Source organism: Rhineura floridana, chromosome 7 (assembly GCF_030035675.1).
Source record: "Rhineura floridana isolate rRhiFlo1 chromosome 7, rRhiFlo1.hap2, whole genome shotgun sequence".
Taxonomy (NCBI): domain Eukaryota; kingdom Metazoa; phylum Chordata; class Lepidosauria; order Squamata; family Rhineuridae; genus Rhineura; species Rhineura floridana.
Window position 1 is genome coordinate 143308347 of NC_084486.1, and position 14836 is coordinate 143323182.

A 14836-nucleotide genomic window follows, 5' to 3' on the forward strand; every position below is an offset into this window, starting at 1 on the left:
AAATTACAAACATTACCATCATTAACAAAAAATTAAAATGCCTCGGAGAAGAGAAAGGTTTTAACTTGGCGCCGAAAGGATGATAGGGTCGGCGCCAAGTGCACCTCCTTGGGGAGACTATTCCATAGTTCGGGGGCCACCACTGAGAAGGCCCTTGATCTTGTCACCACCCTCCGGGCCTCCCTATGGGTCGGGACCCGGAGGAGGGCCTTCGTAGCAGACCGTAGTGTACGAGCCGGTTCATAACGGGAGAGGCGTGTCAGCTCTACACTGCATCAGCAGTGTCAGGGGGGGCTGGAAATTCCTGGGTCTTTGGCAGGGAAGGAAAGTCCTTAGCCAGCAGTCGGGTTGTAAATCTGCCAGGCCTATCCGAAGCGTACTTGCCGAGTCAGAAGTCCAGAAGCGAGGTCAGTGGAGGTCCGGGATCAATTGCCAAGGAGGTCAGTCAAAGAGATGCTGCAGGGAAACTAGGTCTACACAAAGCCACGCCTGACGTTGCAGTCAGCAACAAGCTGCAGCCAAGGTGTGCCTTATAAAGAGCAGGATGGACAGCAGGTGTGAGCCCTCAGCGTTTGGGCCTTAAGGAGACAGGCCTGCCTCTCTTCTGCCTGACCTTCTGCTGTCTACGTTCTGCAGGTGAGGGGGGAGTATCCTGTTCACTGTCTGTGTCTGGCTGCAGGGCCTCTGCTGTCCCTGGGGTGCTCTGCAGCTGAGGGGCAGAAGGAGCTGGATTCTCAGGAGGCTCCTCCGTGTCTCCTGCTGCTCCTGGGTCTGCTGCTGTTACTCCCGAGTCGTCCTCATCTGAGGAGTCCTCTGACGGGGCCATGACAAGGCGTTCTGACAGGTATCGTGGTCCCGCGCCGTATAAGGCTTTGTAGGTTAATACCAACACTTTGAATCTGGCCCGGAAGTGTATTGGAAGCCAGTGCAAGCGGGCCAGAACAGGTGTTATATGGTCCGATCGCTTCGTTCTTGTTAGCAGTCTGGCCGCCGCATTTTGCACCAGCTGTAGCTTCCGAACCGTCTTCAGAGGTAGCCCTACGTAGAGCGCATTCCAGTAATCCAAACGTGAGGTTACCAGAGCATGTACTACTGATGTAAGATCCTCCTTAGTCAGGTAGGGACATAGCTGGGCTACCAACCGAAGTTGGTAGAACGCATTCCGTGCCACCGAGGCTACATGAGCCTCAAGTGACAGGGAAGAGTCTAGAACGACTCCCAGACTACGAACCTGTTCCTTTAGGGGGAGTGTAACCCCATCCAGGACAGGATATGTATCCACCATCTGATTGGAGAAACCATCCACCAACAGCATCTCAGTCTTATCAGGATTGAGTCTCAGTTTGTTAGTTCTCATCCAGTCCATTGTTGCGTCCAGGCAATGGTTCAGCACATTGACCGCCTCACCTGAAGAGGATGAAAAGGAGAAGTAGAGCTGCGTGTCATCAGCGTACTGGTGACAACGCACTCCAAAACTCCTTATGACCGCACCCAACGGCTTCATGTAGATGTTAAAAAGCATGGGAGACAAAACCGAACCCTGTGGGACCCCACATTGGGGTGCCCATGGTGTCGAGCAATGTTCCCCAAGCACTATCTTCTGGAGACGGCCCGCCAAGTAGGAGCAGAACCACTGCCACGCAGTGCCTCCAACTCCCAACTCCGCAAGCCTCTCCAGAAGGATACCATGGTCGATGGTATCAAAAGCTGCTGAGAGGTCAAGGAGAATCAACAGCGTTACACTCCCTCTGTCTCTCTCCCGGCATAGGTCATCAAACAGGGCAACCAAGGCCGTCTCAGTGCCAAAACCAGGCCTGAAACCCGATTGAAATGGATCTAGATAATCGGTTTCATCCAATAGCGCCTGGAGCTGGTCAGCAACCACTCGTTCCAAGATCTTGCCTAGGAATGGAACGTTCACCACTGGTCTGTAGCTGCTGAAATCCTCTGGGTCCAGGGAAGGCTTTTTCAGGAGTGGTCTCACTGCTGCCTCTTTCAGACAACCGGGGACCACTCCCTCTCGCAAGGAGGCATTTATCACTTCCTTGGCCCAGCCAACTGTTCCCTCCTTGCTAGTTTTTATTAGCCAAGAGGGGCAAGGATCTAGTACCGAAGTGGTTGCACGTACCTGTCCAAGCACCTTGTCCACGTCCTCGAACTGAACCGACTGAAACTCATCCAACAAAACATGATAAGACTGTGCTCCAGACACCTCACTAGGGTTAACTGCTATAAAATGAGAGTCTAGGTCCCGACGGATGCGTAAGATCTTATGCTGGAAGTGCTCAGCAAACTCATTGCAGCAGGCCACCGATGTATCTACAGTGTCCTGCAGGCCTAGATGGAGTAGCCCCCGGACGACTCTAAAAAGCTCCGCTGGGCGGGAGAGAGATGCCTTAATAGTGGCGGCGAAGTGTTGTTTTTTCGCCGCCCTCACCGCTCCTACATACCGCTTGGTGGAAGCACAGACAAGCGTATAATTGCATTCGTCGGGAGTTCGTCTCCATCTCTGCTCAAGCCGTCTCCTATCTTGCTTCATAGCTCTCAACTCTGGAGTATACCAAGGAGCTGAATGAGCTCTGCAAAGGAGAGGGCACGCAGGAGCGATCGTGTCGACAGCCCGGGCCATCTCCACATTCCACAGATTAGCCAGGGCTTCGACAGGAGTGCCGGTCCTATCAGCTGGAAAAACCCCCAGAGCCCTTTGAAAACCTTCAGGATTCATTAGTCTCTGGGGGCGGACCAATTTAATAGGGCCCCCACCCTTGCGGAGGGAAAAGGTCACTGAAAGTCTAAACTTCAGCAAGCAGTGATCTGTCCATGACAAAGGGAGAGATGTAAAACTCCCCACGTCCAGATCACTATCCCCATGTCCAGTAACAAAAATAAGGTTGAGAGTATGCCCCGATATATGTGTTGGGCCACTAACATATTGGGACAGCCCCATGGTTGTCATGGAGTCCACAAAGTCCTGAGCCGCCACAGACAAAGTAGCCTCGACATGAAATTGCTGATCTGCTAACTAAAATATGTAACTTGTCCCTTGGGTCCTCCTCCGTGCCTGAGGACTGGAAAGTGGCAAATGTAACACCAATCTTCAAAAAGGGATCCAGAGGGGATCCCGGAAATTACAGGCCAGTTAGCTTAACTTCTGTCCCTGGAAAACTGGTAGAAAGTATTATTAAAGCTAGATTAACTAAGCACATAGAAGAACAAGCCTTGCTGAAGCAGAGCCAGCATGGCTTCTGCAAGGGAAAGTCCTGTCTCAGTAACCTATTAGAATTCTTTGAGAGTGTCAACAAGCATATAGATAGAGGTGATCCAGTGGACATAGTGTACTTAGACTTTCAAAAAGCGTTTGACAAGGTACCTCACCAAAGGCTTCTGAGGAAGCTTAGCAGTCATGGAATAAGAGGAGAGGTCCTCTTGTGGATAAGGAATTGGTTAAGAAGCAGAAAGCAGAGAGTAGGAATAAACGGACAGTTCTCCCAATGGAGGGCTGTAGAAAGTGGAGTCCCTCAAGGATCAGTATTGGGACCTGTACTTTTCAACTTGTTCATTAATGACCTAGAATTAGGAGTGAGCAGTGAAGTGGCCAAGTTTGCTGATGACACTAAATTGTTCAGGGTTGTTAAAACAAAAAGGGATTGCGAAGAGCTCCAAAAAGACCTCTCCAAACTGAGTGAATGGGCGGAAAAATGGCAAATGCAATTCAATATAAACAAGTGTAAAATTATGCATATTGGAGCAAAAAATCTGAATTTCACATATACGCTCATGGGGTCTGAACTGGCGGTGACCGACCAGGAGAGAGACCTCGGGGTTGTAGTGGACAGCACGATGAAAATGTCGACCCAGTGTGCGGCAGCTGTGAAAAAGGCAAATTCCATGCTAGCAATAATTAGGAAAGGTATTGAAAATAAAACAGCCGATATCATAATGCCGTTGTATAAATCTATGGTGCGGCCACATTTGGAATAGTTCTGGTCGCCTCATCTCAAAAAGGATATTATAGAGTTGGAAAAGGTTCAGAAGAGGGCAACCAGAATGATCAAGGGGATGGAGCGACTCCCTTACGAGGAAAGGTTGCAGCATTTGGGGCTTTTTAGTTTAGAGAAAAGGCGGGTCAGAGGAGACATGATAGAAGTGTATAAAATTATGCATGACATTGAGAAAGTGGATAGAGAAAAGTTCTTCTCCCTCTCTCATAATACTAGAACTCGTGGACATTCAAAGAAGCTGAATGTTGGAAGATTCAGGACAGACAAAAGGAAGTACTTCTTTACTCAGCGCATAGTTAAACTATGGAATTTGCTCCCACAAGATGCAGTAATGGCCACCAGCTTGGATGGCTTTAAAAGAAGATTAGACAAATTCATGGAGGACAGGGCTATCAATGGCTACTAGCTGTGATGGCTGTGCTCTGCCACCCTAGTCAGAGGCAGCATGCTTCTGAAAACCAGTTGCTGGAAGCCTCAGGAGGGGAGAGTGTTCTTGCACTCGGGTCCTGCTTGCGGGCTTCCCTCAGGCACCTGGTTGGCCACTGTGAGAACAGGATGCTGGACTAGATGGGCCACTGGCCTGATCCAGCAGGCTCTTCTTATGTTCTTATGTTCTTATGAATGTTGACATCTCCCAGTACTAATAGTCTGGGGGATCTCAACAATACCTCCGAGACCACTTCCGTCAACTCAGCTAGGGAAGCCATTGGGCAGCAAGGTGGGCAGTACACCAAAAGGATTCCCAGTCTGTCCCTCTGGCCCAACACAAGGTGCAAACACTCCAGACCAGTAGTTGTATGGACATGGTGCTTGGTGAGTGAGATGGAACTCTTATAGACCACAGCAACCCCACCTCCCCGACTCTCAGATCTACCATGATGCTGAACCGAATACCCTGGTGGGGAGATCTGGGAGAGACTAACTCCTCCCTGTTCGCCCACCCAGGTCTTGGTTATGCATGCCAGATCGGCTGCCTTGTCCATAATCAAATCATGGACGAGGGGGATTTTATTCTGTACCAATCTGGCATTAAAAAGCAGCAGCTGGAGATCTGAGAGTTGGCTGAGAGGACAACCAACAACCCTGCGGGTATGAGAAGGACCAGAACAAGGCACAGCCACAACATGTCTGGGCCGCGTTCCCCTTACCTGGCACGTCCTTCTCATAACACCATACCTCCCTCTGCCCGTCACTACGGCGATTTGGGCTCCCTCATGTCTCCCCACTAGGTGGAAAGATCTCTTCCCCAGGCACATTGTAAACTATAAATACAGAAAGAAAAATACAAAAGACTCAAATACATAAAATACACACTCACTCACAACGTACATTCATACAGACTCCTACACATCCAGTTCAAATCCATACAACATGCATAGAAAGCGCAGCAGCAGCAGCAGCAGCAGCAGCCGCCGCCTCTCCTTCCCTTGGCAGTGATGGTCTTTTCCTCCTGCAGGCACTGGGTCTCCCAGGCCACCTCAGCCAGCCGGCTTATGTATCCCTCCAAAGAGGGACAGGTGGTGAAAATCAGTCCTAGCTGGCTGGGTACCTGGGGCCTGGTCCTGCCAGGCAGAAGTCCTACAGGGAAGGGCGGTGGAGGTGGTGGTCCCACAGCAGCAGCAGCAGCAGCCTCTCCTTTCCTTGGCAGTGATGGTCTTTTCTTCCTGCAGGCACTGATAAAAGGGAACAAGCGTGAAGTGCAAATGGGGGGATTTGTGACTTGCATAACCGTATCCTGTAAATAGGTCTGAAGATATAAGATGGGTCATTGAACATTAGAGTATCTCTCAGCAGCTTCCTGCTCACAATGAGGCATCTCAAAGCTTTATTCCTGTATGAGGAAGTTCTCCAACTTCTCTCTTTCCTCCTCCCCCTCCCCCCCAAAAAACAAGCAGCCACAGTTCTGGGAGGGGAGATGCCAAATAGGGTATCAGGTACGCTTGGCTGAAAGCTGACTGCAGTTCCCCATAGTGTGTTCATTTGGTTGCAGATCCAGACCTGTTGCTGCATAATACATGAAACTGCCATCAAGTAGACTCTCTGGGATATGATTGCTCCTGAGTGTGTGCAGAGTTCCCCTTGCAGTCTGTCTTCAGCTGACGCGTTTGCAAGAGTGACTGTTGAATGTGAGCGCCATTTCCTAGATAGTGCCAGAGCTCATCTTCCTCCTTTCCAGCACTTGTGGCAGTGGTGATGAGGCTTCGATCCACAACACTGAGCTGCTTTATGGGTCTCTTGGGCACCTGCTACAGATCACCCTGAAACATACTTACTTGGTACCCATAAAAGCAATGATCAAAAATGCCCGTAACTCGCCTCCCACCACCAAGTCTGCAATTCACTAAGGCCCCATCTGCATTATACATTTAGAGCAGTATTATACCACTTCAGACAGAGTGGTTTAACAATCAGTTTCCAGGGAACTCTGGGAATTGTAGCTATGTAATGGAAACGGGTCTCCTAACAACTCTCAGCACCCTTAACTAACTACAGTTCCCAGGAGTCTTTGGGGGAAGCCATGACTGTTTAAAATAGTATGATACTGTACATATGGGATCTAACATAAGAATATGTGGGCTAGTAACTCTTAAGGACTTATTTGCAAACTTTAAGAACATAAGAAGAGTCTGCTGGATCAGACTATCTGCCCGTCTAGTCTAGCATTCACACAGTGGCCAGCCAGATGCCTATGAGAAGCCTGTAAGCAGGACCTGAGTGCAAAGAGCACTTTTCTCCTCGTTCCATTTCTAGCAACTGGTATTTGGAAGCATTTTGCCTCCAACTATGGAGGCAGAGCATAGCCATCATGCCTGGTAGCCATTGATAGCTATATCCTCTGTGAATTTGCTTAATCATCTTTTAAAGCCATCCAAGTTGGTGGCCGTCACTGCCTCTTGTGGGAAGGAATTCCATAGTTGCTGTAGAATGAATGCCTTTGTAGCTTTCTAAAGGAGGAGAGCTGTAGAAATCTGTATTCCACAGCATGATGCCTAGAAACAAATGCTTCTCTGAGCTGGCACATTTTGACTTGTGCATGTGCTTGTGTGCAAGCACGAAATAAATTTGTTCCTGTGTAAAGCAGATAGCAATGTTCAAATATTTACTTAAAATAATTGGGGAGAAACTATCCTGCCGAAGTCATTAAAAATTTGGTATTGGGTTGGGAGATGTAATTTGTTTTCTATTATAAAATATGTATTGGTGTTAAATTACTTAGCCTGATCCATACAAGGTTCTGAGCTCCTCTTGAGCACCGAGTACATAACGCTATGTGACACAGCCCAATCTGTCATGACAGCTCTTGGCTCTGATTTATTTCAGAGTAGTTTCCCCTAAGATGAGCTATTTTATACTGTTGCAATCTCTCTCTTTCTTTTAAACTAGGGATAGGGAATCTGGGGGTCCTGCATTTTGGGGGGGGGGGTTCCAACTAGTCTCGCCTCCAGCCAGCGTGGCCAGTGGTCAGGGATGATGAGAGTTGTACTTCAATAACATCTGGAGGGCCACAGGTTCCTCATCCCTGAGGTAAACTTTTTCCCTTTTAAAATGAAAGCTTTAAACTGTCTTGCTCCTGAATTGTGCCTGAATCTCTGGTTGAGAGGTGGATGTCATACATACATGAACTTTATTGCACATAGCCATAGGCCTTTGCAAAATACAGAGAGAGAAAAATTAAAACAAAACAAAACATCCAAGTGCAAATAAAGCAACAGGAGGACTAGTTATACCCCATTTAAAAACTGATTATACTTCAGTGGTGGATGTACATTTCACCCTCAAAGCCCTGAGTCGGCAGTTGCTGCTGCCACAACATTCCTCCACTGGCACCGTGGAGAAGTGGCAATGCGTTGGCTGCTCTCTGTCCCCATTGTTCCTAGGAGCCCTCTTTGCTGGCTCTAGATGAAAATGAAGATGGGAGACAGTGCCGAAAAGCGCTCAGGCAGTTGCTCAGCCACTATTGGGTACTCTCACTTAACTACTACCAGATCATTGTGGAAACAGCTAAAGAGTGTGAGTGTTTATCTGAGTGTGAGTGTGTGTAGTCTGGAGAACTGGCCGTGGTATGTTGGCTGGCAAGCCTCCTGGCAAGCCAACAAAGGGGCTGTGCAGGGCTCCTTCCCCACGTTCCTTCTCTGAGCCTCTAATCCCCTTTGTTTTCGGTGTGGTTTGGTGACGTAGAGTCGAGGAATCATTTGAGTAAGGACCTCCCGGCTTTTATTTGGAGGGGAGTCTTGAACGGGAGCCCAGTGTCCATGCCTGTTTACACCGTTGTGTGTTTTTCTCTCTCCCCTTCTAGTGCATTCCACAACAGAAAAATGACAGTGACTGTGGAGTTTTTGTGCTCCAGGTAAGGATGCTTAAAAAAAAAAAAAAAAAGCACAGACTTTCTCCCTCTTCAGAATCATTTTTGTAATAATTTTTGGTTCTGGTGGCTAAGGTTTTTGTCTCTCATACTTTTCCTCCCCACAGTACTGCAAGTGCCTCGCCTTAGACCAGCCTTTTCAGTTCTCCCAGGAAGACATGCCTAGAGTGCGAAAAAGGATTTACAAGGAGCTCTGCGAATGCCGGCTAATAGACTAATAAAAAGGGGAGGGGGGAAGGCTATTGCTTTTGGCATTTCTGAAGAGCCCAGACTGGTATTTTATGTACTTGAATTTTCTGAGAAACTTCCATGGATTTCAAACGAGTCTTGGCGGAGCAGTTGTGGCCAACATAATTACCTCAGACTTTTTTCTGATGTGCTCCTTAACCGGTGGACCTGTCACAAAATATTCCCAATGTCAGTTGTTGGTTTTTTTTCTAATGTTCTTTCCTGTATTTAATATTTATTATCTTAAAACGCATGTGCATAGGCAAAGCATGCGACTAAACGAGAAGTATAAATCTGTAGAATCGGTGCACTTTTTGAAACGTAGCTAGAAATGAAGAGAAATAATACAGGTTAAACTTTTTTGTCTGAAAACATTTTTAAAAAAGTGCATGTTCCATTTTTTCCTCTGATGCAATAATGCTTTGAATGTACAAAGAAACCCAAGGCCATAACAAGAGCAGTTAGGACCTTTTTTTCCTTCTAAAATGTGGAACTATTCCTCCTCCCTGCCTTTTTGTTCTAAATTCCCATTAAATTGGGAAGAAGAAAGATGTGTTGGAAACTGGCCGACATAATTGATTTGTGGAAGTCCATTACTGTTTTTAAGTCACTGTAACTTTGAAAAAAAACCCTTCTGTTAGATGGCTACTAGATCAGCCTACAGTTCAAAAACAATCCCTTGTACACGAGACTCTTTAGTCCTAATAAAATACGGAGATGCTCGTTCAGCTGGATTTGGTGGTGTTGCTCCAAGGCTTGCTCTGGAAACTTTAATGGTTCTATTCTCAGGATGATTTGTAAACCACATCTGGGCCCACTGAGCTTCTTTGCCCTCCTCTGTGTCTTCCCCCTCTCCCTTTTATTGACCCTTGTGTGTGTTGTGGTGACAGTGTCGGAGACAGGGTCAAGAGGACAACTCTTTATCTATCTGTAGGGCTTTTTTTTTTTGCTTCCCAGGGCCTGTCTTGCTGAGAGCCTTGGATGCACCCTGTGTGCATGAGTGTAATCCTGCCCCCTCTTTCTGTGTGGTCTGCCCGTCCCCAGGCTTAGGACCAGCGTGATCATTTTCTCCCAGGCTAAACTCTCTGTGTGTGCGTGCACGCCTGGAATAAAACTTGTAAATGTGGATAAAGTTACTTTGTGTACTTGAAGAATGTCTGATTTTCTGTTCAAATGTTCTAGGAAGGAAAGGCTGAGAACTTAATGTCCTTGAGGGAGGGAGGTGGTTTTTTTGGTGGGCAAAAATATGCAAGAGAATGACATCTACATGGAAAGTTCCACTGTCCTCTTAGTAATGTTTGTGTGTATGTCCTGAGATCTAGTAACTTGGATTCAATATGTTTGTGTTTAAATGAAATTTGGTTTTGTGGGATCCTGCATTAGCAACAAAATTCCATTCACACTGTTTCACACTGTCTAGCGCAACTATGACCATCCTGATCTTGAAACCTCCAGACAGCACTTTCTCGGAAGCAGCTGTTTGAAGATGGATGCTGTTAGAAGGTCAAAGGAGAGTGATTTGTCCAGTATTCTGGCATAGCTCAGAGCAATAGCATTCAGCCTTCCTTTACATTTAGGGGAACTCTTCCTACCATGTCTTTATTTGCTGAGAAACCCTTGCATGCTTTTCTCAGGACCCCTGCATTCCCTTTTCATATTGTATTAAATGTATTTTTACACTGTTCCTCAGATGAAAAGGCTTTCCAGATCAATAAAAAACAAGCCAGTCCCTGCTTGCATGCTTACAAAAAGAAAAGACTCAACACAGCAGGAAAAAGGGTGGAGGAAGGAGAGAGAGGAAGAGAGAGAAACAAACTCAGGTACCAGTTAAAAGTTAGCAGCTAAAATGAGAATGTCTCAGACAGGAGGAGGAGCCAAATGGAGCTGGCCTCTTAGCAGGGCTGATGGAGTGGCTCAGCTTCCTGTCTCTCCCTCTGTTGCAGCCTGATTGAATGGCTGCTGGCAGGTGACAGCTGAGGGAGGGAGGAGCCCAGTAGATTGGATAGTGCTTTGGCCTGGGAACAGCCTGCTGCAGTGGTCACTCTAATTGCACAAGGGCCCCTTGCTTAGTACAGGCTTATTTGACTGCAGTGCATGTTCTGTCAACCAGGATGGCTACAGCACTCCTAAACAATGCAGCCATGGCATCACATTTCTGGCTCCTGTGAGAAAATAATATCATGTCGTTTCTCAGCATTCTGTACAAATGTAATTGCCAATGATGCACGAAGTCCTGGAGACATGTAGAACTCTTATTACAGAAGCATGTGCAAAGATTCTCAACAAACCCCTTAGTAAAGAGCGTGAGAGAGGATTTTTTTTAACTAGCTTTACTTGCTACCTGCTGAAATTTCCATTAATTTAAGCACCCAAGGCTTGCAAACCTTTTGGCAAAACAGGAACGGTTTCTTGCTGATACTGCCTTCAAGCGATGTATCATGAAACTGTTCTGGTAACATCCTTGTCTTTATTGCATTCGTAACTTTTTTTTCTTTTTAAAAAAAACTGTCTTGGAGGGGAAATTGTGTGTGGTTGTTAAATATTTCTTACAGGGGCTGAGTGCTAAGAAACCAGATGATTAAAATACAAAATTGTAAAGAGAAAATTTGAAGCCCTTGCCAGGAACAATAATTGCTATTTATGTGTAATGGCGATCAGCTGTAAAAGCAACAACTGACACTTGTGCTGAAGATTAATGGGTTTTGCAAGCAACAATCTAGAGGAATCTTGGCCTTGAATGTCATCTTTTGAATTTGTAGTGCAACAGTTCATGCAGGGTTGTTGTTTTTTTTAAATCCCTATGAGGTTAGAGCACAACACTTGTTTTTCTTGATGAACAATCTCACTGTTCCCTTTTGAAATTCAGCAGTTGCCTAATCCGTACATGTTTGTGTCACTTGAAAGAATTTATGATAAAAAGTTAGTGGCTGCTTTTTTAAAACAGGATTTTTCTCATATCCTTCCTCCAAGAAGCTTAGGGCTATACAAATGGTGTGAAGCCCCACCCCCTCAATATCCTCACAGCAACTCTTTTGAGATAGGTGAAACTGAGCAAGAATGATGAACCCAGGTCAGCTTTATGTGTATTTGAATCACTTGGGGGGCTTCTCATAGACATCTGGTTGCCCACTGTGAGAACAGGGTGGAGGACTAGATGAGCCACTGGCCTGATCCAGCAGGCTCTTAGGTTCTCAGCTAGGGGCTTCCCACCTAGCATCTAACCCTCTATCCATTGTACACACTGCCTGAGTACAAATAACATAATTCTGCTCCCATGCCATCTAAATTCTGTGGACATCCAGAAAAGCTAAATTATGTGACTGTCTATATTATGCAAATTGGCATGATTATTTCATGTTTCAAATCAGCGTTTCCACTATTGTAGTTATGAGGCAGATCATTAGAAATGTGAATGCACAAATATCTTGAATAAATCAAAGCAACCAAGGAGCTATGGGGCATTGAAGCGCTGCAGACTTCATTTAGCCACCCTTAAAATTTCAGCATGTGCTGCCAACACTTTGCCCCCCTGCTCAAAGAGCACCTTCATAATCTTAAGAGAGCTAGCTTGTGTTTTTTTTTAATGGCTGCGATTTTCAAAACAATGCTGGTGATGGTACTCAATTTCTCTCTTCTACCCCCTCCCCTGCAATTCTGGAAATCGCTTTGGAATGTACTTGTGTTTACAGCTATGATTCTGAACATGTGAGGCTACTGTAAGTTGATCTGAACAGACTGTAAGACTCAGACAAATTGTGACGCAAGTATTCATGTTGCAGGGTGTTGCCTCCCTAGCTAGCATGTGTTTAACTTGCTTAAAGAGGTTAAAACCACCTGGATCGTATCACTTCATATGGAATAGCATGCTTTAGTACTTCCATATGAAAAACAGAGAATAGAGGGTATCCACACTAATATATCAAAAGTATTAGGCTAGGATTAGTCTTCCTGGCATCTGTCTCTCTAGCTACATGGAGTCCTTTTACATTTTATTTTAAATAGGGTGTTTATGCTTGCCTGCGGCCTGGAAATGTTTTGGATCCCTTCAGTTTTACCACCTCATCTACTGTTTTGTATGAAATGTGAGTTTCTGGAGATGGTAGAACTGCAGCCTTGCCTGTTGCTTGTGACATCTTTGAGCTATGTTTCCCAAGTTCACTCCCCCACTCCTCCCAAATTAGAGGCACACTTGGATATACTCTTGCATACTCCTAACCCCCTTTTAGAGTATATAAGTACCATGAACCATAAGATAAGCCCACTCCTCTGTTACTGTTCGGAGGAGGTAATTCTGCTTTTATCTCTGCAGTGGGAGTGATGGAATGGTTCCATCGCACCCAGAAAAAGCCAGTACAGTGGATTATGCAGGGGGGCATCAGGCAGCCTCCAAAGAGTCCGAAACAAATGCATTCCTTCCATCTGTTGGCAGTTCTCTTGCACCATACTTTTTAGTAAAATCATGGTACATGTGGCCTTAACTTCCGTACTTTAAAATTTATTTATTCATTCATACAAGGCCAAATGTCAAGACTAAGGATAACAACAGAGACCCAATAATAACAGAACCACCAAGAAATAAATAATTAAAGCAGTCAAGTGATAAAACAGTTAAAGACGTCTGTAAATATATAGTTACAATTGTAGTTTTCATTAGAATTAGTAGGAGGGGAATGTTTGAAACAATTTTATACATTTGTTTATCCTAGTTTGGGTTTATCATTTGATTTGATATTTGAGAGACCACAGGCATATCTTCCCATATGACCGAAAAAGATTGTAGCTAGTCACCCTCTGCTTGCTATTCCAAAGTTCTTTAAATATTGACCTATTTGTTTATTCCCCCCCCTTGTCAGACCAATAAGATCCAGGTGATTTTGCTCAAAATTGCCAGTTAACCATCCCTGCCTAAGGGAACGGTGGATTTGCCCCTTACTGTCAGGCCTGGGCTGGGGGAGTCCTCATCAGAGGAAGATCGTGAGCCTCTGGCCTTAGACCCAACGAGGTGAGGAGCCAGGGTCCTGCGATGAGGCTGGGACGTCTGCACCAAGGGTGAGTTAGGTGTCACCTTAAATGCCAGCTAGAGACCTGGTCTGTCTGGAGAAGTGCCCACCTTCAGGCAAGGTCTCCTCAGGAGTAAAGGTCTGGCGGATAGGAGTCAGCTGAGGTTAGGGGTGTGGTTTCAGCAGCTCCAGCTCAAAACCCACTGCTAGGCCGGAAGAGCGGCTGGAACAATGCCTATGCACCAACCCTGTTACCTAGCTTGTTTGCTGATCTCCTGTTGACTCCAGACCTGACCACGGACTACCCTGGACCTGCCTCTTGGTTTTCCCTTGCCCTGGTTTGCCCATGCACTGCTTGGACCCTCAGCTTTCGATGGCTGTGATCTTGCCTGACTCCTTTGCTGTGGACTCTGCTTATTTGGACTCTAGAGTTTGGACTGGTCCTGGATACTGCGTTGCTGTTGCCCACATTAGTGTCGTTGCTGAGAAGTCTCTTGCTTCCTCAGGAACTTCGTGAGAACAGGACACCTACACGGTATTTTGCATGCAAGGTCGCTGCTGCTAAAATTATGTGAAATAATAGTTTCTCCCTATCCTTAGGGGCCGTGTCTTTCAGGTAAGATAATAGAAATATTTTTGGATCTAGTTGAACAGAGTGTTTCAAAATGTTTCTTACACTAGGTATGATTTCCTGCCTATATTTTTCAGCTTCAGGGCAATTCCACGAACAATGAACGAAATCTGTCCTAACTGCTTCACATTTTCAGCAGTTATCATGACTGGTATTATATTATTCTAGCTGTTCTGAGTTGGGTTAAATAGCACATTATCCTTAATTTCACTGAATTGTCTATCAAAGATGCTATATAACTGTTAATGTTACTCCAAATTATATCCAGATATCTCTTGAGGTGAGTGTTCTACTTGTTAATTCCCATTTTGTAGCAGAACTCACCTGAGTATCCATCTTCTCTCATATGAGTAATAATTTGATATATTTGAGGCAACATTTTGGGGTTTTTGTCATACTAATTTTCCAAAGTTATTTATCTGCCTCAATCCTTGTCTGAGTTCTCAACCAGTATAAGAAATCTCTAATTTGAAAATATTCATATAATGAATTCTGTGCCCCTCAAACTTTTCCACATTTGAATAAAGGACTTAATTTGGTTATTTGTAACGCAGTCAGCAAATTCCTCAATTTCTCAGTTGTGCTTTCTGCTGGTTAGAAAATTGGTCTATGA

General features: G+C 45.6%; 1 protein-coding gene across 4 annotated transcripts in view; it reads left to right on the forward strand.

The window, feature by feature from the left end:
• Window positions 1-9320, forward strand: part of SENP5 (SUMO specific peptidase 5) — a 48580-nt gene extending 39260 nt beyond the window's left edge. For all 4 annotated transcript variants that reach the window (XM_061637425.1, XM_061637426.1, XM_061637424.1 and 1 more), the window contains 2 exons: window positions 8299-8349; window positions 8472-9320. In XM_061637425.1, coding sequence (XP_061493409.1) covers window positions 8299-8349; window positions 8472-8582 — 162 coding nt within the window. In that variant the 3' untranslated portion in view covers window positions 8583-9320. The remainder of the gene's footprint in view (window positions 1-8298; window positions 8350-8471) is intronic.
• The last annotated feature ends 5516 nt before the right edge of the window (window positions 9321-14836 follow it).